Genomic DNA, 22,274 nt, shown 5'->3' with positions numbered 1-22,274 from the left:
AGTCCCCAAGCCCCCCCCCCCCAGTATCTCTGCTCTCTCTGAGCCAGAACAAGGATAAAGAGAGGGAGGGGATGAGCCGGAGTGGGGAAGGGGCTAGGAATGGGGTCGGGAGCTCCTCCCAGGTGTTGGGGGGGGCTTCAGGGCAGCTGGCCCTTGTCCCCGGACTCTAGGCTTGGGGCCCAGTTGGGGCGGGGCAGGGTGGGGCGGGCGCCGGGGCCTGGCCATCATGGGGCTTGGCTAGAGCGAGGGATTTTTGGCAAGGACTGGAGCCCTCCCCTTTCCTCTTGCTGAAGGCTGTTTTGGCAGCATCTCCCCCCCCCCCCCCCCCCCCCCCCGCTGCTTTCTGGCAGGGCCCTGGACAGGGCTGGAGAGAACAGCAATAGAGAAAGAGAGAGAGAAGGGGGGGAGCAAAGAAAAAAACCTACACAGTCCAGTCTGGGGAGGTTTGTGTGTTGCCCTTTTGTAATTACGTCGTGTCCTGAGCTCCCCCCACCCCCCTCACCCCCCATCACACAGCCCCCCTCCCTCCCTTGTTCTTCCCCCTCCCTCTTTCCCTCACATCCCTTGTAGACAGCAATTAGGCATTGAGGATAAAACACACAGCCCGAGAGAGGGCTGAGGCTTTCCTCACAGAGATGGCGAGTCGGACAGCTCTTTCCCTCCGGCCAGGAGTCTTCCTCCTCCTCCTCTCCATCCTTCACCCCACGAGGCAAGGAGGTAAGGGTACCCCCGATGGGATCAGCTCCCCACCCCGGTCCCAGGCTCTCCATTACTCTCCACATTCTCCCTGCTCCGTCCCATCTCTGCCCACCAGCCCCGCTCCATCCCTCCCCTCTCCACCATCCAGGCTCACCTCTCAGAGAAGCAAACTGAGCCTCCTCCTTGTAGAAGGGACAGGTAGGATGTGGGTGTGGGAGAGAGAGAGAGAGGCATAGAAAGAGACAGACAGACAGAGAGAAAGCCAGAGAGACAGAAAAAGAGAGGGGGAGAGAGATGGGAGAGACAGAGACAGAGAGACAGAAAGAGACAGACAGACAGAGAGAAAGCCAGAGAGACAGAAAAAGAGAGGGGGAGAGAGATGGGAGAGACAGAGACAGAGAGACAGAAAGAGACAGACAGACAGAGAGAAAGTCAGAGAGACAGAAAAAGAGAGGGGGAGAGAGATGGGAGAGACAGAGACAGAGAGAGAGACAGAAAGAGACAGACAGACAGAGAGAAAGTCAGAGAGACAGAAAAAGAGAGGGGGAGAGAGATGGGAGAGACAGAGACAGAGAGACAGAAAGAGACAGACAGACAGAGAGAAAGTCAGAGAGACAGAAAAAGAGAGGGGGAGAGAGATGGGAGAGACAGAGACAGAGAGAGAGACAGAAAGAGACAGACAGACAGAGAGAAAGAGAGAAAGTCAGAGAGACAGAAAAAGAGAGGGGGAGAGAGATGGGAGAGACAGAGACAGAGACAGAAAGAGACAGACAGACAGAGAGAAAGTCAGAGAGACAGAAAAAGAGAGGGGGAGAGAGATGGGAGAGACAGAGACAGAGAGAGAGACAGAAAGAGACAGACAGACAGAGACAGACAGACAGAAAGAGAGAAAGTCAGAGAGACAAAAGGAAAAGAGAGAGAGGGAGAGAGAGATGGGGGAGAGAGATGGAAGAGACAGAGAGACAGAGAGAGAGACAGACAGGGAAAGGGACAGACAGAGAGAAAGAGAAAGTCAGAGAGACAGAAAGAGAGGGGGGAGAGAGACAGAGAGAGATGGGGGAGAGAGATGGAAGAGACAGATAGAGAGACAGACAGAGAAAGGGACAGACAGAGAGACAGACAGAGAGAAAGAGAAAGTCAGAAAGACAGAAAGATAGAGGGGGGAGAGAGATGGGAGAGAGAGACAGAGAGAGATGGGGGAGAGATGGGAGAGAGATGGGAGACAGAGAGACACAGACAGAGAGAATGAGAGAATGAGAGAGAGAGGAAGAGAGAGTAGAAGCATACCTGCTATCACTAAGTTCTAGTGTTCTCTAACTCTGGGGAGCCTCTCAAGGTATAGGCACCCTGTCCATATGCTTCCCTTGACCTGCCCCTGCTGGGGAGTTCTAAGACAGACAGAGCCCACTGACAGAGGACGAGGAGTCCCTTGGGTCAGGGAAGCACCCACTGCTTGGCTCTGCAGAAGGCTCCACCTTGAGTCTCCAGAAAGGAGAGAGATGTTGGAGGCACGTCTCAGAGCAGGTGCCCAGCATCCTCTGTTTGGAGACTTCGCTCCTTCTCCTCCTGGGGACCCAGCTTAGCTGACCCCTGGCCTGGAAGGGAAGGTCCTGGAGAGTTGTAGATGGGGCTTGGGATCGAGGTGGACTTGGTCTGGGTGACCCCAAGGGTTTTGGCACAGAACAGGGGAAGCTGGGGCTGCAATCTTTCATCCCAGTTCTGTTTGGGGTTGGGGAGAAGAGTCGGCTCCAGGCTTAGTGGGCGATGTACCTGCATGCCTGAGCAAAGGGTCCCAGCTCTGGGTGTGTCCCCTCAGCAGGCTGCAAGGCTCAGGAAGTTTGGACACCTGTGAGGGGCGAACATGTGTGTGCATGCCTGCACGTGACTAACAGGCAAAGAGGACTGGAGAGGGTGGGTGACTCCGGTCCCACCCTAACATGCTACGTGACCTTGGGCAAACCGTTTCAGTCTCCTGGGTCTTGGCTGCCCCTCTGAAGATGGGCACAGTTGGTAAAATGTTTCCTGGTGGCAGGCTGGGAAGGAGAGAAGCACAACGCATGTGCCCACAAGGAAAGGTGTCCCTAGGCAGGCTTGGGAGTGATGCTTGGCCACAGGGATGCCATGAGGGCACAGAGATGGATTTCTGTGCCCCCATCTCGATGTGCACCTGGGAAGATGTGTGTCCCCAGAAGGACATTGGGAGAGGGTTGTGGGTGTGACCAAATGTGTCCCAGGACAAGCCTGGGTCTGTGTGCCAATGTGTGTACAGGACAGATGTGTGCCCACTGGGCAGAGGGCTATCAGTGAGCATTTGTACACATCTGGGGGTGTCCTGAGCATAGGTGTGTGCCTGTGTTCTTGGGAAGCTGAATGCTTGAGTGTGTCATGGGGCAGATATTGTGTGTGTGTTCCCAGACAGGTGTGTGTGTGAGCAAATTCAGAAGCTGAAGGGGTCATCCTCTGTCATATCAGACAGCTTGGGTGTGGAAGCTTGAGGTGGGGGAGAATGAGTGGCCATGATGGGCAAGGAAAGGGGCTCGGAGACTGTCCTGCTGCTGTCGCCTCAGTCCTAGGCAAGGGAGCAGAGGATACATCTGGTGTCCAGAAGGTGTGAGCTATAAATGGCAGGAATGCCATAAAATGCCCACACAGTGGATCTGGGGGCCAGCCCCTTGGGGGGGTACAGAGGAAGGAGCCTTCCTGTTGGGACAGTGAGGAAAGCACTGGAAGGAACCAGAGACACCAGCAGGAGGGGGGAAGACAAGACCCCAGAAGAGCCGTTCTTGGGTAGATGTGCCAGACATGGAGGAGCTGAGGAAGGCTCAGATAAACTTGGGGAGCTTGAGGAAGGAGGCAGCTGAACTTCGATCCAGCCACATCAGCAGACAGACCCATGTTTTCGGGAAAGCTTTTAGGAGGCAGGAAGAAGAGGTGCCCAGCTGGAGCCCAGATGGGTTCCAGGAAGAATGGAAAGGCTGGGCATCCCATTGGCTTACTGCTGGCTCCTTCACTGGCTTTCTCTGCCTTCTGCCCTTGCCCCAGGCAATCACCCAGAGTGTCTCAGAGGAATGTGCCCGGGGCTGTGCCTCGGGGGGGACAGGAAGGGGTCCCCAAGCCAGCATGAGAGAATGAGGAGAAGTCATGGGCTAGGGCTAGGAGGGAGCCGGGAAAGGTAGGCTGAGGTGGGTGAGGGGGGAGGGAAGGAATGGGGGCGGAGGGTGGCTCGGAGGAGCAGCTGCTTCCTGCAGATTGGAGCTGACCTGGCAGGACTGCTAGTGCAGAGACTTCCTGGGTAGTTCCGCAGCTTAGCCCAGGGACTGAACGAACCCCAGGATGGGGCGCCAGCCCAGGCGCCCTCCCTCCCAGCCTCTCCTGGATAGGAACAGATGATTCCTGGGGAGAGGGGAAAGGGACGGGCATTAACCTCTCTCTCCTCTCTCCCCTCCCCTAGGTGTGGCCAGGCAGCACTGACCTGTCCTCTAGGGAGCTAACTCCTGAGCGCGGAAGGGAAGGGAACAGGCAAATAGGGACCCGAGAGGGCAGCCTCAACCTCTTCCCTCCATGCAGCCCAGCCCTGGCCTCGTGCCAGCTGGATGCAGCGCACATTCCATCCCGCCCGCCCCCCGAGTCTCTGCACAGACCCCTAAAGCACCAGAGGAGCTTTCCTGGGTTCCGAGTTTCCCAGGAATGAAATCCCACTGGGCTTCTCCATCAGCCCGGCCCTGGTCCTCCCCTGCAACAAGTCCGTCTTCATATCCAGCTTGGATCTGATGCCAGAGACGGCTTGCCTTTCCCTCACGCCCTCCTCCTGTATGACAACTAATGGGCAGTTTGGCATTGGTGGCCAGTCAGGGAGCCCTGGTTCAAATCCCGCCTTAGACATCTACTAGCCATGGGATGAAAAGGTCACTAGACTTCTGTCCAGCCCAGTTTCTTCATCTGTGAAATGGGGACAATGATAACTCTTCCCTCAGGTGTGGTTGTGAGATTTTACACACACACACACACACAGAGAGAGAGAGAGAGAGAGAGAGAGAGAGAGAGAGAGAGAGAGAGAGAGAGAGAGAGAGAGGGAGAGAGAGAGAGAGGGAGGGAGAGAGAGAGAGGGAGGGAGGGAGAGGGAGAGAGAGAGAGAGATAAATGGCAATTATTGTTTCCGACACTGAGGTGGCTAGAGTGTACAATGGATAGAGCACCAAGCCTAGAATCAGGGACTTCAAATCCTGCCTCAGGCAGCTTACTAGCCTTGTGACCCTAGCTAGTCACTTAACATTTGTTTGCCTCAGTTTCCTCATCTGTCAAATGAGCTAGAAAAGGAAATGGCAAACCAGTCCAGTCTCTCTGTCCCCAAAAGTCCTCAAAAGGGATGCTGAAGAGTCAGACACGGATGAAAAACAACTAAAGGACAAGTTCAGACTCAGGGACCAGTGTTGGTCGCCTGCCCAGCCCCACCCCTACCCCACCAAGTTTCCTGTTCTCCTCTTAGTCTAGATAGCCTTACTGATCACCTCTTAGGTTCCTAGTCCTCAGCTAAGTACTCTAGGAGAAACTGTACAAATGTATGAGACCTAGTTCTTGACCTCAGGGATTGTCCAGGCTATAGTAGTTGGGGGAAAGACATCTAAATCAAGAGAAAAAATGAGACCCAGAATCTTATTCTAGTCTCTGCTCTGACACAAGTCTGTGGTATGATCTCAGGCAGGTCAAATTCCATCTCCAGGCCTCAGTTTCCTCCTCTGTCAAATGAGAGAATCATAGGACTAAGAGTTGGAAGAGACTTCAAAGATCATGTTGCCCATCCTTTAATTTGACAGAGGAGGAAACTGAGATCTAGAAAGGAAAATGACTTGTTTAACGTCTCCCAGATTACTCCTGGGAGAGCCAAGGTTCAAAGCGAAGTCTTCTGACTCCATTTCACCAAGCTGGGTCTCTTAAATGGCCTTGAAGACCCTTGACAGCCTTAGAAGCAGCACTGACTCCAAGTGTTGGGAAATGAGGTCAGAGAAGGGAGAGATCAGTCCCAGCTGGGACCATTAAAGCCAGTCAGTTGCACAGATGAGCTGAGACTCAACCTGGTCTTCAAACTAGGCATAGGGTTTGAGATGGTGAGAAAGAGAAAGGGTGTTCTAGGCAGGAGAACCCTCATGAGCAAAGGGATGGAGGTGGGAATGTAGACAATGGGAAGTGATGCAGGATCTTTCCTCCAGAAGGAACTGTCCCTTTTTCTTAAGTCTGTCTTCGTGGGCATTCCTTTCTTCCAAGTCTTGGTTTGTCTATCCCTTCTCAGTGCCCCATCCTCTCTTGGTAGAAAGCTTACAGACATACAAACCCACTCTCAGGATTGGAGGCTGGGCTACTGATTGGAGGAGGGTTCATTGAGAATAAACAAGCATTATCATAACAATAGTAATGATAACTGACATGTATAAAGCTTCTTAAGGTTTGCAAATCACTTTACAAGCATCCTCCTTTTGATCCTTACCCACAACTTGGGAGGTAAGTACCATTATTATTCCCATTATTATTCCCATGTAAAATATAAGGAAAACTTAGAGTTGGAGGTCAAGTGACTTTTCCAGGGTCACACAGCTAGTAAGTGTTAGAGACAGGACTGGGGCTGAGCTCCCTCCTGGCTCCAAGCCTAGCCCTCTTTCAACACTTACAGGCTACTTCCCCAATATGGCAATGGCAATAACATAACTTTTTATAGCTCTAAATCTATAATCCTGTGATCCCACAGTTTACGGAGCACATTCCTCAGAACAACCCTATAAGGCAAACAGTGCAAATATTTAGACCTCCATTTTACAGGTAAGGAAAGTGATGCTCCAACTTTCCTCTCATCACACAGCTGACAAGTGAATGAGCTGGGCTTGGCTTGAGACTCTTTCCATTCTAGCAGGCTGTGCCCTGGTAGTAGGCACGAGAAAGGAAAAGAAATCCTGGGTGTCCCAAAAGTCTTGGGCATTGGGAATACTCTACAGAGGAGTCAACCCTTTCCTGACATCCAGAAAGGATGGGATGGACCAGTCCCTTGAAAGCAGGCATCCTCCCTCCCTCCCCTTCCACTTCCCACCCCTCCTTCCCCAAAAGAAAATCTCCAATGAAAGATGCATTTCCATCCTTTTAGGAAATAGCTGCCCTTGAGAAACTCTGAATAAGCCAAAGAATCATGGAACCATGGGATGTTAGAAAGGGCAGAGAGCCTAGAGAAGAGCCATCAGAGTCCAGCCTGCACCCCAAAAGGAACCCCCACTATAACATACCAGACAAGGGGTCCTCTCTGCACCCTCTTGAAGTCCCACAAAGAAGTTGAACCCACTTCTTCCCATAGCAGCCCATTCCCCTTCGGGACAATTCTCCCTCTTTGGAGGAGCAACTAGATAGTACAGCAGACAGAATGCCAAGCCTAGGGGGCAGCTGGGTAGCTCAGCGGATTGAGAGCCGGTCCTAGGTTCAAATCTGGCCTCAGACACTTCCCAGCTGTGTGACCCTGGGCAAGTCACTTGACCCCCATTGCCTAGCCCTTACCACTCTTCTGCCTTGGAGCCAATACACAGTATTGACTCCAAGACGGAAGGTAAGGGTTTAAAAAAAAAAAAGAATGCCAAGCCTAGAGTCAGAAAAACCTAAGTTCAGACATTTACTAACTTGTGTGACCCTGGGCAAGTCACTTAACCCTGTTTGCTTCAGTTCCCTCATCTATCAAATGAACCAGAGAAGGAAATGGCGAAGTACTCCAGTATCTTTGCCAAGAAAACCCCCAAAAAGGGGTCATGAAGAGTCAGACATAACTGAAACAACTGAATCATTTAGAGGAAATTTTTCCTGGCTCCAAGCCTAAATTGGCCTCTTTGTCACTTTTTCTCACTCCCGATTCTGCCCTTTGGGGCCAAGTTGAACAAACCTCATCCTCCCTCAGAGCAGTCTTTCAGTCATTCGAAGGGAGTCATCTCCTCCCCATCCCACCCCCAAATCTTTGATCCAGGCTAAACATCCCCAGTTCCTTCGAGATAGGAACTCAAGGCTCCTCGCCACCCTGGGTGACCTCCCCTGGGAGCTCTCCAGCTGAAATGCCCTCTAAGTCCGGCATCCAGAAGGTAAGGCCAGATGTGGTCCGAGTACAAAGAAAGCAGCACCACTTTATTCTTGGAATCTGGGCCTCTCTCTGTGCAGCTCAAGATCAAATTACCTTGTTTGTCGGCTCCATCCCACTGCCAACACTGATTGACCTTGCAGTCAACTAAAATCCCCAGATTTCTTTTCAGACAAATGGCAATCCAACCATCCTCCCAGCCTGGACGTGCAAAGTTGGGGTTTTCGAACCCAACCATAAGGCTATATCCACTTATCCCCATTCGCTCAGTTAAGAAAGCTTTTGTGAAGTCCTGACTCTGTGCCAGGCACTGAGCTCCCTGTCGAAAGCCCGAAGAGAGAAGTCAAACCATCTCAGCCCTCAAGGGACGTCTATTGAATGCCATCTCTTTGGAGTAGTCTTATGCTCTAGCCAACAAATATTTTCTTGGATCCTGATTCTCTGTGTCATTGGAAAATTTGAGGAGCTCTTATTAAGACACTGATAAACACTCCACTGGAGACCTCTTGGCAAGTTGACAATGAACCATTAATAAGCATTCAACCTCTTCTGACGTGATCAAGTTATATTAACAATTATAATTATAGCTAGAATTTATATCTGTTGTTCAGTAGTTTTGGTCATGTACACTTCTTGGTGACTCCATTTGGGCTTTTCTTGGCAAAGACACTGGAGTGGTTTGTCATTTCCTTCTCTAGCCCATTTGACAGATGAGGAAACTGAAGAAAACAGGGTGAAGTGACTTACCCAGGGTCACATAGCTAGAAAATGAGATTTACAAAATCTCATATGATTCTCACAACAACCCTAGTTGATAGGTGTTATTTTTAATCCTCACAATACAGATGAAGAACCTGGAGCTGACAGAGTAAGTTAAGTGATTTTCCCTGAGCCATACAGCAGGATTTCTAATCGAGTCTCCCTGCCTCCGAATTCCATTTATTGTCTAGTCTATATCTCTCCATTTTCCCCAACATAATCATATGAAATACATTATCATACCCTTTGCTAAAATCCAGGTTTAGAATAATAATTTCCAAAAAGTAATTAAGGTGAGTCTAGCATAATCAGTCCTTGATGAGTTATGCCAACTCCTTGGTGGTCACTGCTTCCTTTTCAGAATGTCTCTTAACCATCTCTTTAATGGTGCATTCTTGAGTCTTTCTTAGGAATCGAAGTCAAATTCACTGATGTCTATTTCACAGTTTTCTTGTGAAATGTCCCAAAGATCTATGCTCATTCCTGTCCTGTTTTAGCATTTTTATCATCAATAACTTAGAAAAAGGCACAGATACTGTGCTCATCAAACTTGCTGGATGACATACAGGCAGAAAGCTGGAAGAAGTCCATAAGAATCTCTTCCCTTTTTATTTATTGGAAAATTTTATTTAGTTAATTTAGAATATTTTTCCCTGGTTACAAGATTCATGGTTTTTCCCTCCCCTCCCTCCTCCTGTAGGTGACATGCAATTCCACTGGGTTCTCTTCCCTTTTTAAAAAAAAATCCAGACAAGTCTGCTAATTCCTCTCCAGTTTTAGTCACCTTTCAAATGTTAAGGAGCTCCATTCCTTCCTTTACACATTTGGACCCCTAATGCCTATATGAGGGAGCAAATTGCCTAAGGTCCTTTCTCTCACTTCTCCTGTTACCTGCATGGCATATATTAGATTTTTGTAACCTAAAATTCTATATTTCCAGTTTGATGAAGATTTGTTAACTATCTGTCTAACACAGGGCAGGACACAGTGCTAGGTACTAGGAATTAAAAGACAAAAATGACACCATCTCTGTCCTCTAGGAACTTACATTCTGTGTCATGACATTTCAATGTATAAAATAAGGACTTGGACTCCTACGTAGACATGGAGTCAAGAACTTCCCCAAATTTCGAGTTGTGCTGCCTTTTGAGCACAGTAAGAAGGTCTCCTCCATTCCTGGCTGGAGAGGCATTTCAGCTGGGAATCTTCAGCTCATACATCTTTCTTCCTGCTCTGATTTCCTCCCTGTCCCTAATGCATAAATATGTATATGTATATACACACCACAGCCAAGTCATAAATTACTTAGCTTTTTCTTGGTTTAGAATTATGCATGTTGATGCTCCTACGCCAATGGATGCTAAAAAAAAAAATCAGTAAGTCAGTCAATCAACTTAATAAATCAAATTATTCAATATTTACTATGTTCCAGGGTTGGTGCTAAGCAAAAACAAGAAAGTATTGTCCATGCTCTCAAGGAGTTCATGTAATATTGAGGGAGACAACATATAAAGATGTATTTACAGTGAAGGTAGATTTGGAGAGCTCCCTCACCAGATTTCTGAAAGGGCAAGATTCAGGAATCAGTGAAATCTCCAGGGTCTCTAACATCTTTGCCCTTAAGGCGAAAAACTACAAGAGACTTTAGGTATAGTCCAGTCCAACCCTTCACTTTACAAATGAGAAATGATATGTGATAGATTGGACTAAATAGTCTAATAACAATGATAGCAGCTGACATTTATATGTTATCTCTTACTGACCAGGCACTGTGCTAAGTGCTTTACAAATATTATCTCATTATATGCTTGCAACAATTCTGGGAGGTAGATAATTTATTAATTTCATTTTATAGTTAAGAGAACTGAGGCAAATAGAGGTTAAGTGACTTGTCCAAGGTCACAAAGCTAGTAAGTGTGTGAGTCTGGATTTGAATTCAGGTCTTCCTGACTCTAGGCATAGGATTCTATCCACCACAACAGCTAGATCAAAAATAATCAGTGTTCAACTAGATAACCAGTGAGAGTTCTTCCACTTTAGTGATTCTATGTGGCTTTGGGAAATCCATTCCTTTTCTCCATTAGATGTGTCTGAGGCCAGATTTGAACCTAGGACCTCCCATCTCTAGGCCTGACTCTCAATCCACTGAGTTACCTAGCTGCCCCCCATTAGATATGTCAAGAATCTCTTGGGATAATTAAAAAAAAAACAGTAGGAATTTAGATGACCTAATGTCCTTATGAGCCATCGCCCCAGGTGACCTGGAAAAGAGAAAAAGGCAAGAGTCCTGGGAGAATCGAAGGCAGGGTATTCAGTTGTAAGCTGAGAACAGAGACTTGCAGGAACTTTCTGGCAAAGCTTGGGGAGAAAAGAAAATGATGCTGATTACATAAATTCAAGAAGGGCCAGTCTTGTCATAGAATCACAGGGATCTCCCTTGGCCCAGGGAGCTCCAACATTTTTATCAATGACTTTGGAAGAAGGCATAAAGGGCGGTCTTGTCAACTTTACAGATGACAGGAAGCTGGGAGGGACAGCTAACACATTGGAAGAGAGAGTCTTTATCCAAAAATAGCTCTATAGACCAGAGCATCAGGAGGAATTGAATACAGTAAAACGTAAATTAGATTAAATGTAAAGTTTTAGCCTTGGGATCAAAAAATCAACTTCACAATTACAAGATAGGAATAGTTTGGCTAGACAACGGCATCTCAAAAAACAATAACAACACATACACACATAAATTGGGGGTTTAAGAGGATTGCCAGCTAAATATGAACCCAAAATGTAATGTAATGGCGGGGAAAAAAGTTAATCTACCCCTCCACTACATTAAAAAAGGTGTATTGTTTCTCCCACTATTTCCTTCTCTGACCAAATGACATTGCCTTAAGGTGTGGCATGACAGTTTAGAGAGAATGTTGACAGGGAAGAGGGAGACCAAAATCGTGAGAAAACTAGAGAACAAACCAGGAGTGAAAGGAACTAGTCTGGAGAAAAGAGGACATGAGAAATGGTTTCTAGTCTATGGAGGGCTGGTCTTGTAGGATTAGATTAGATTTGTTCCACCCCTCTAAGAACAATAGGGAGTGCCTCTGCAGAGAAGTCCATTGAAACTAGATGCAAAGAAAGGTATCCTAAGTGGAAGAGCTCTCCCACAGTGGAAGGGGCTGCCCTCAGGAAGCAATCAGTCCCCCTCACTGAAGTTCTTCAAGCCAAGGTTAAATGAACTCTGCTCAGGGATGCTGTCAGGAAACTTCTTCTGCCTTCTAACTGTGATCTTCTTTGTTTGAGACTAGGAGGGGCTCCAGGGATCTTCTTGTAGCCCAACCCCTCATTTTACAAGTGAGGAAACAGGCTGAGAAGAGTCAAATGAATTAGGTTACCCAAAGGAACACAGGTTGAAAGTAGCAGGTTTTAAGATTCAAACTCAGGTCCCCTGATTTCCCAGGTGCTAGTTCTGGACCTCTGACCAAGAACAATTCCAAAATATATGGAAAGCAGTAGTCAGGCAGACATCAGGCTCTTTGTTCTATAACCCTTGATCATGCCATCAATCTCATTGGTCCTTCTCTTCCCCAAGAAAATTCTACTAGGTGTTATGGAAGGACAGAAAACCATCTTGTGTGATGGGCATCTACCCTAAGCCCACTCCCCCAAAGTCCATGGCCTCCTCCTCTCTCTAGGGCAGGCACCCCCTGAATCTGCCTCCTTAGAGCCCGTGGGCTTCATTTGGAGGCTTGAGTCACTGTCAGCAGCTCTCTACTGGGATTAGGGTGACAGAAGAAAATGGGGACCTGGGGAAAGGGGAAATGGAGAAGAGGGAAAGTGTATGAATGAGCTTATCCAACAATTCCCTCCCAGGCTAGACAGACTCCAGGGAGAATGAAGCCAAGGGCTCACATCTCTGAGGGGCTGTCAATGAGAAGAGACAGCTTTGGAGGGCAGCAGTGGGGTTGATGGGAGGCAGATTTCAGTTTGGTATAAAGAACTTTCAAACAATTATAGTTTCCCGACACTAGAATGGACTATTTCAGGAGAGAGTGAGTTCCCTGTCACAGGAAAGATTCAAGCAAAAATGAGGTGGCACCTTGTGAAGGACACTCTAGAAAGGATTCCTACTTAGGGCAGATGAAGGAGGTGGGAAGAGTGAAGTCTTGACCTGGAGAATCTCTAAATTCCCTCCCAATCCTAAAGAAGATGAAAGAGGAGAAAGGACATGGGGCCTTCAGATCATCTAGAACCTAGACCATGTCCGGTGGAGCCCTCAGATCATCTAGAACCTAGACCATGTCTGGTGGAGCCCTCAGATCATCTAGAACCTAGACCATGTCCGGTGGAGCCCTCAGATCATCTAGAACCTAGACCATGTCCGGTGATGGAGACATCAGAACCCTACTGGCTCACATTAATTGGGGTCGAGGTCAGTTTTATTTATAGAATACTATTTTGTTATTTTCAAGTACACAGAGTGTCTCGCACTCATTCCTAACATAGCTCTGCCGGACCCATTTAACAATGAAGAGATAAGCTTCTCTGTCATTAACGGCAGCCTTTGGAATATAAACAATATTTCAGATGCCTTCAGAATAGTTTAGTCTCTGAGCAGGTTAAACATTCCCCTGTCCTCTCAGTTCTCTCACTCATTCGCTTAGCAAGGTTTTGGGGGGTTGTTTTGTTTTAGGAGGAGAGGAAGCTCACATCAGCTCTTGTCCAGGAGCCCGGAGATAGTTGCCTCTAAATTCTGGTGTGGCAGAAATGACTTTGTGCCATTTTGTGAGGCATTTAAAGGGTCGGTGCTGCTAGCTTGTCTCTAGAGAAGTGGTTCTACAAGAAGGAACAAGGGAGTTAGAGATGATCTAATCCAGGACCCGCATTTTATTTTATTGTTTTGATACCAGAAGGGACTTTAGAGGACCTTCAGAGGTCATCTGGTCCAATTCCTTTATTTAACAGAGATGGAAACTGAGGCACGCATTTGCCAAATAAACAAAACAAATTGATTCTTAGCTTCACACTAAAAATTCATATCCACATCTTCCACCTTAGTATACTGACCTTTATTGCTTCTATGAGCAGCTAGATGCACCGAGTGCAAAGCCTAGAGTCAGGAAGACTCATCTTCCTGAGTTCAAATCTAAACTCAGATACTTACTAGCTATGTGACCTTGGGTATGTCACTTAAATCTGTTGGCCTCAGTTTCCTCATCTGTAAAATGAGCTGGAGAAGGAAATGGTCAACTGCTTGAGTATCTCTGCCAAGAAAACCCCAAATGGGGCCCCAAAGAGTTGGACCTGAATGAACTTGAAGAAATCACTTCTGTTGACTTCTGATAGATAAAGTTTCAAGGAATCCTAGATCTAGAGCTTGAATAGACCTCAGAGGTCATCTCGTCCAAATCTCTGAAGAGATTAAGGCCCAAGGAGCTTGTGACTTGTTCAAAGTCACACAGGTTATGATCATCAAAGGTGGGATTTGAACCCAGGTCCTTTGATTCCAGCGCCAATATCTTTCCCATTTGTTCCTTTGGCCTGAGCTATCCCAAAGATAAGGCTGAACCACATGGCCTAATGGCAACAAATCAACAGAAAAGTCTGATAAACATCAGCCTGGGGACTCAGTTCCCCAAACTATGAAGGATCAGTAGGGGGAAGAAGGAAACTCTATGCTCTGTGTTTTGAGGGCAGTCTTTAAAGGAGTTGGATTCGAATCCTGGCCTTGTTTTTCGCTTCCTGTCTAACTAGTACTCTTTGAGCCCCCATTTCCCACTCTCTTAAATGAGGCTGTTAGACTCCAAGGTCCTTTCTGATCTAACTCTGTGATTCTCTGGTCCTTGCTGCATCCCCTCCCCTGGCTACCTTAAAACAAAACCCCAAACAGTTGGACATGAATGAACTTGAAGAAATCACTTCTGGGATGGAGAGCCAGGCCCAGAGATGGGAGGTCCTGCATTCAAATCTGGCCTCAGACACTTCCCAGCTGTGTGACCCTGGGCAAGTCACTGAACCCCCATTGCCTAGCCCTGACCACTCTTCTGCCTTGGAGTCAACACACAGCATTAATTCTAAGATGGAAGGTGAGGATTTATTTTTAAAAACAACAACAAGGTGTACTTAGGAAATACTAATTCATTTCAATATTAGCCTAACTCATTCACAGAAACACAAACCACTGCATTCCAAAAACCTTTGGGATTATCCAGTTTTGGACGATCCGTGACACAGCCAGCAAAGCCGTGGTCTACATTTGGCCCCCCCATTTCCACGGGTTCTGCCTTAGACCTCCTTCTCCCTCCCCCAATGGAAATTTACCAGAATTGAAGCGGGTCGACCTGAGCCAGGAGACGACCACCCTCTCTGTACACTCATTCCAGACTGTCTTCGGCAAAGTATCCTGCTATGGCTTTGCCAGCTTCGTCTATAGTCATCAAAGGGCCTTTCTTGGAAGAAGCCTAGAACGCAGGCTCTCAGAGGTCCTGCCTCCCTTTTCTGAACATGTTAGACGTCTGGGGACCTGAGTTCTGGTCCAGGTTCTGCCATTGTCCCTCTTCTCTGGGCCTCAGTTTCCTTTTCTGTAAAATGAGGGCGTTGGACTGGATGTTCCCCAAGGACCCTTCCAGCTCTGAGCCCAAGATCTCATGACCTCTCTCGTCTGTGTTCCCTGTTCATAATTAGTTGGAATTAGTGGTTTGGTTATCTCTGTTTTGATCACCATGGCAACAGCCCTGGCTAGATGCTAGAGACCAGAGCTAGCCCCAGGGAGAGAGCTGAAAGCCAGGCCTCTCCCTCCTCATTGGATTTGGCCCTGAGTTGGTAGGATCATCGAGTTAAGGCTGGAAGGGACTTCAGAGATCAGGGAGGCCAGAGATTCTCACCCTGGACAGAGCGCTGACCCTGGGGAAGGGGGGAGGACTTCGTGGCTCTTTTCACAAATCTCTCACCGAAATTTAGCACTTCCTTCAATTATGTGTTTTTAAAAGTCATTGTTCCTTGAAAGTGCTCAGAGATGTCCCTGAACAGCCAAAGGGTTCGTGGCGCACACACAAAGTTAAGAATTCCTGCTCTGACCTCTTCACTGTGCTGGGGTGGTTCCATTGTTTTTTAATCTGGCCCAACTCTTTGCGGCCCCATTTGGGGTTTTCTTGACAAAGATACTGGAATGGTTGCCCATTTCCTTCTCCAGCCCATTTCACAGATGAGAAAACTGAGGGAAAATACAGTGAAATGACTTGCCCAGGATCACACAACTAGTAAGTGTCTGAAGCCGGGTTTGAATTCAGGAAAGGAAGTCTTCCTGACTCTGAGCCCCTATGATACCCCATTGCCTCATTTTACAGATGAAGAAAATCAGAGGGTTCAGTAATTTTGCCCAGGTCATACAGCAAGTGAGTGGCACTGAGATTCTAACCCAGGTCCAGGGTTCACTCCACTCTATCACTGTCCCTGGAAGATGGGGAGCCTATCTCTTCATCCAGAGCCAAGAGGAAGAGAAATAGGCATCGTGGGATCAGTGGCTGCTGTTCCTAGGTGTGAGTGGGGTCAGGCCTTGTACAGCTCTGCCCTCTAAGGGGTCACAGTCTAAAGGGGGAGACGAGGCTGAGAGCCACAAAGGGTGGTAGGTAGAGAGGAAGTGTTGCTAGAGTTCACAAGAGGGAGAGATGGCCATGTGCCAGAGCAGTCAGGAAAGGCTTCCTGGAAGAGGCCAGGGAAGAGAGACAAAGGCTCAGAGATAAGAATATTATAGCAGTATAGAAGAGGAACATTGAAGGTTTCAGCCTGATTGAGCCCTGAGTTCAAGGATCTTCATTTTCTCACATCAGATCATTAGTTTCCATGCTACAGGAGAAAGAGGACTGGCTTGGAGTCAAAAGCTATGGATTCAAATCCATGAGCAAGTCCCTCTGGCCTTAACTTCATCCTTTGTAAAATGAAGGGGTTGAGGTAGATGATATCTGAAGTCCCTTCCAACCCTAGAGGTACAATCCTTTAATTAATGATCTGAACCTTGAAAGGGGCTAAGGAATGATAATAAGCAAAGTCTCCTGGGGACATAGCACTTTACAGTTTACAAAGTTCTGAAGATAGCACTTTAATTTACACTTTACAAAGTTCTGGGACCATACTACTTTACAGTTTACAAAGTTCTAGGGATATAGAATTTTATGGTTTACAATATTCTCAGGACATAACACTTTACACTTTACAAAGCTCTGGAGATTTGTGGCACTTTACACTTTACAAAGTTTTGGAGACGTGGCACTTTACAAAATTCTAGAGATGTGGCACTTTACACTTTACAAAGTTCTGGGGATATAGAATTTTATGGTTTACAATATTCTCAGGACATAACACTTTACACTTTACAAAGCTCTGGAGATTTGTGGCACTTTACACTTTACAAAGTTTTGGAGACGTGGCACTTTACAAAATTCTAGAGATGTGGCACTTTACACTTTACAAAGTTCTGGGGATATAGAATTTTATGGTTTACAATATTCTCAGGACATAACACTTTACACTTTACAAAGCTCTGGAGATTTGTGGCACTTTACAAAATTTTGGAGACGTGGCACTTTACAAAATTCTAGAGATGCGGCACTTTACACTTTACAAAGTTCTGGGACCATACTACTTTACAGTTTACAAAGTTCTAGGGATATAGAATTTTATGGTTTACAACATTCTCAGGACATAACACTTTGCCCTTTACAAAATTCTGGAGATTTGTGGCACTTTACAAAATTTTGGAGACGTGGCACTTCACAAAATTCTGGAGATGTGGCACTTTACACTTTACAAAGTTCTGGAGATGTGGCACTTTACACTTTACAAAATCCTGGATACATGCCACTTTACAGTTTGCAAAGTTCACAGAGCAATTCCCTGGATATCCAATGAGATAATGTACACTAAGTGCTTGGTTAAAAAGACCCTAGAACAGTGAACTTCCATTATTTTCAGTTTTGCTATTATGGGCAGCAGCAAAGTATCATAGACACAGAGATGACCTCAGAGTCAAGAAAACCTGGATTTAAGTCTTGCTTTAGACCCTTACTGGCAGCCAGACCCTAACTAAAGTACTCTGAGCCTCAGTTCCCTCCTCTGTAAAATGGGGATAATATTAGGATTAATCTCAGAGTTATTCTAAGAATATGATGAGATATGAAGTGCTTTGCAAACCTTACAGCTTTATTGATAAAACTTTATAAAGGAAGGTTATTATTTATTATTAGTTATTGGGGGGACAGGGGATAGGATCCAGCATGTTATTGGTAGGGGGAACTTCTAGTGAGACAAATTCTTCTATCAAGCATCTCTGTAACATAGAGCTGAGGAAGTGAGAATTCAGGGACTTGCCCAGGATCACACAGCCTCTTTGTGTCAGAAACAGGATCTGAACCAAGATTTTCTGGTCTTCAAGGCCTTATGCCCCACTACTTAAGGCTTCCTCCTCCTGCTTATTATTATTAGTATCAGTAGATAATGTGAGGGCAGCTAGGAAGCTCAGTGGAATGAGAGCCAGACCTGGAGAAGGGAGGTCCTGGGTTCAAATCTAGCCTCAGACACTTCCTAGCTATGTGACCCTGGACAAGTCACTTAATCCCCATTGCCTAGCCCTTTTCCTTCTTCTATCTTGGAACCAATACAGGAGAGGGTTTAAAAAAGAGAGAAAAGGAACAGGGAGTCCTGGTCATCCAGGAATGGCTCCCTTTCTTAGAATGTGCTATGGGTCAGCTCCTTCCTTCCCTTCTATAATGGAGATAAAGATCTTTAACCCCATTTTAGAGATGAGTAAACTGAGGCTTAGAGAGGGGGCGTCATTTGTCCAAGGTCACACAGCTGGTAGGTGTCAGGGGAAAGTCTTTCTGATTCAAAGGCTGGAATACTCTCCTCTGGGAAGGCCAAGTCTCAGAAGAGGCAAAATTGGAGGATGGAGAGGCAGAAGAAAGAGGAAAGGATGCTTTAAGTGAGGGAACCCGCATGGATAAAAGTTTGGAGGCAGGAATCGTCAGCATGTGTGTGTGTGTGGATCTTGAAAGCCAGGTGAGGAGTTCACAAACTTCAAGCTGCTTTCATCAGGCCCCTCCAGTCTCTGAGTAGCTGCCTCTTACCTACAGGCTCTGTCACCAGGGAATAACGTGCCGAAAGCCTTTGGGAAACTTCCTCTGATGGATTGGAGAGGGGAGAAAAGGGCAGGGAAGGCAAAAGGGAGGCAGAGAGGCTGGCCCAGGAAGGAGGCCCAAACAAGACGGGGGAGAGGAAGGGAGGAGGGGGTAGCTTGGACTTGGCAGAGGGAAGACAGGCCTGAACAGCCAGTTGTTTCTAGAAATTCTCTGGCCAGTCTTGGAATTGGAGGCACCAGGGGCCATTTCCCAGACCTTGGCCCTGGAGCCTTTCCATCTCCGAGGAGGGATGCCCTTCTGAGGGAGGGACGGGGAGACCTGCAGGGAAGGCCACGAGCCCAGACCTGCCCTGGGATATCCCCCAGGTGTCTCGTGGGGCCCCTGAGCAGTCTGCAGGGGCTCCTGTTCCTCTGGCCAGGCATCAGGCTCACAGCGGCCCCCACACACACACACACACGTCTCTACGCCTCCCCTTGGCAGAGAGGGAGCCCCAGGTCCCACTGGACTGGTCTCCTGACCAGGCCTTGTTTTCTGGAGCCAGAAGGAGGGAGCGAGGTGGGGTGTGGAGAGGAGAAACTGAGCCCTGTCTGCAAACGTCCATCCTGGGGCAGGAGGGGGAGGCTGAGGGAAGAGGCCGACACAGAACGGGACAGAGAGCCAGACAGCCTCAAGGGCTCTGCGGGGCTGCTGTGGCCAAAGCCTTTGGCTGAACAAGAGAGAGATGAAGGGGCCGCTTCCCAGCAAGCCTGGCCCTGGGGGAGGGCTGAGCCCCTCGGCTCCAGCCAAAGCCTGAAGCTTCAGAGGCACCGCAGGGCCCGCAGGGGGCGGGGGCTGGACCCCTTGGCTCTGGACCTCGAGCCTGTGGGTTCTCTAAGCCCCCCAGCAGGTGGGCTCACCCTGCCTCCCCCTTCCAGCCTTCAGCATCCCTTCTCCGCATCCCCATCCCTCAAATGAACCTAAGCGGTTGGGTCTGCTGGAGCTGGGGGGGCAGACCTTGTCCCAGGCGGGCACAGGAGGGAGGTGGGACCTGGGGCAGATCTCAGACTCAGGGGGTGACAGGTGGCAGCTGGCCCTCCAGAGGGGCCGGCCTCAAGGAGAAGAAATAAATGGGTCAATGGGAGCCAGAAGAGACTTGCCTCTCGCCGTGGGCTCTGTCTGTCTCTGACTCTCTTTGGGTCTCTCTCTATCTCTCTCTCCTTCTCTATCTCTCAGTCTCTGACTCTGTAGATGTGTCTCCCCCCAGCCTCCTTTGATGTAGGGCCCTCTGGGAGGATGCTTCTGACCCATGTCCAATGGCCCCTGGTACCCTGATGCACACAAACTCACTCAGTCAGAAACTTGGGACCAAAAACACTCGGGGCAGCTGGGAAACTCAGGGGACAGAGAGCCAGGCCCAGAGATGGGAGGTCCTGGGTTCAAATCTGGCCTCAGACACTTCCTAGCTGGGTGACCCTGGGTGAGTCCCTTGACTCCCATTGCCTAGCCCTTACCTCTCTTCTGCCTTGGAATCAATACAGCTAAGATGGAAGAGTTTTAAATAAACAAGATTTGCCTGTGAGAGAACCGGATGGGATGAAGGCTCAGTCTGTGACCAGGATGAGGGGCTCAATCTATGTCTGAGGGGTGGGTTTATAAATCACGGAATCATCCATTTAGGGATGGAAGAGATCTAGGAGTCCGAAAAAGGGGTCGTTGGGTCCAATCCCCCCCCCCACACACACACACACACACACACTCCATCTTATAGATGAGGAAACTCAAGTAAGCGTCTGAGGCAGAATTTCGTCCCTCGGGGAATCGGTCCAGGGTCAGTGTTCGAGACAAGCCGATGGGGTTCGGGTCACTGCGGGGCCAATCCAAGGTCGCCATGGGTCTTGGAGCTGGGATTAGGGCTAATCCAGGGCGGTGGCAACAGGGAGAGAGCAGCCTGTGGCTGGAGACGAGTTCTTGTGTGTGTGAAGCCAACTGACCTACAAAGGGCTGGAGCCCGTGACCTTGTCCTGGGGGAAGGCGGCTTGGCTCCCGGGTCTGCCCACACAGGCAGGAATAGCCCAGCTGGGCCGCCATCCTTTACAAGCTGTACCTGTCCCTGCGTTTCCTTTGGAATCCAGAGCCTTGGGCCCAGTGCTGGGCTCTCGCCTCCGTTCTGCAGGCCAGTCCCCTCCCAACGGCACCACACGAGCGAGCGGAGGCTGAGGACAGTGACCTCATGCTTGGTCCTATCAGTGTGAGAACAAGAGTATTTTCTCTGGAAAGCCTACCAGGATGAGCTCATTGCTCAATCATTAATGGCCTGGGAGCCCAGGGAGGCCAGAAGTTTCTGGAGCTCTCTCTGTGGGCTCGGTTTTGCCGGGGGTGGCGGGAGCCCTACGTGGGCTGCTTCTGACTGAGCCTTAGCCCTAAACACCGACGGATCTCTAATCCCAGTCCCATGAGCCCTGGCCCTGAGCAGAGACTAACCTCTAATCCTGACCACAGACTGACCTCTAAATCTGGTCACATGTTCCCCATCTAGCCCCAGTCACAGACTGACCACTAACCCAAGGCATAATGGGATCACAGATCACAGATCTGAAAGATGGAAGGGATCCCACAGGCCACCTAGTCTCACTTTTTTATTTGTACATATTGGGAAACTGAGACCCAGGTTAAAAAAATGTTTGATTTTGCCAGTCACACAGATACAAGTGACATAGCCAATTTCTGATTCCAAATCGAATACTCTTCCCCCCTCACCTCAATAGATTCCTTACCATCTAGATCAGAAACAAGTAGCCTTAGTCACCAAGGGGAACAAGTCAGTGGGGCATCCGAATGCTTGAGGACCAGCTCTAAAGGTCATCTTCTTCATCAGACTTGAGGGAGGCAGGACCAAAAGAGAAGACTGGGTCTCTTTCTCCCTCTCCTTCCCCCAAGGACTCTAGAGCAGATCCTCATGAGGGGTTGGCCGCCATCTTTTTTTGTGCTGATGGTCATCTCCATAGGGACAGCTACAGGCAGAGACTTCTGCTTCCTAAATGCCAGATTGATAATGACTAACAGAGAATTCCCCATTTCCTTTATAGGGGTCCCAGGTGCTGTTCCTGGGGCTGTTCCTGGAGGGGTCTACTATCCAGGTAAGGAGCATGTAGCTCAATCTCTCTCCTTCTTGACCTCCCCTTCCCTTGCTACCCAAGGGAAGGCTCTTCTTCCAGTCTGGCCTGAGTATCTCCAGGACTTAGCACTATGCCTAGCATATAGTAGGTACTTCCTAAATCTTTCTTGGGATTGCTTTGGATATCCCTTTCTTCCGTTGCTATTTGGTATGAACTCAAGGAAGGACAATATGGCAATCTTCACAGTTTTTTTCCAAGGACCAGGAACCCTGGTTCACTCAATATATACCACCACAGAAGCTATAGAACCCTAGAAAGCCAAAGGCAGAAGGGACCTTAGAGATCATCTGGTCCGATCTCCCTCATTTTGCAGAAGGGAAATGACTTGTCCAAAGTCACACTGATAATCAAGAGTAGAACTTCCAGCCTCTACACTGCCTTAAGTTTTCTCATGCTAAGTGGTTGGGGGGAGGGAAGGTAAGAAGACAAGAAGGAAGGAGA

At 48.3% G+C, this 22,274-nt stretch overlaps 1 protein-coding gene across 6 annotated transcripts in view; it reads left to right on the top strand.

Moving 5' to 3' along the window:
- The first annotated feature begins 521 nt into the window (after window positions 1–521).
- Window positions 522–22,274, top strand: part of ELN (elastin) — a 78,000-nt gene continuing 56,247 nt past the window's right edge. For 3 of the 6 annotated variants that reach the window (XM_056819758.1, XM_056819759.1, XM_056819760.1), the window contains exons 1-2: window positions 522–717; window positions 21,744–21,794. In XM_056819758.1, coding sequence (XP_056675736.1) covers window positions 636–717; window positions 21,744–21,794 — 133 coding nt within the window. In that variant the 5' untranslated portion in view covers window positions 522–635. The remainder of the gene's footprint in view (window positions 718–21,743; window positions 21,795–22,274) is intronic. The other 3 variants (XM_056819756.1, XM_056819761.1, XM_056819757.1) reach the window with 3 other exon arrangements.

This window comes from Monodelphis domestica, chromosome 2 (assembly GCF_027887165.1).
Source record: "Monodelphis domestica isolate mMonDom1 chromosome 2, mMonDom1.pri, whole genome shotgun sequence".
Classification (NCBI taxonomy): domain Eukaryota; kingdom Metazoa; phylum Chordata; class Mammalia; order Didelphimorphia; family Didelphidae; genus Monodelphis; species Monodelphis domestica.
The sequence above is the reverse complement of the archived record's forward strand: the minus strand, read 5'-3'. Positions and strand labels throughout refer to the sequence as shown.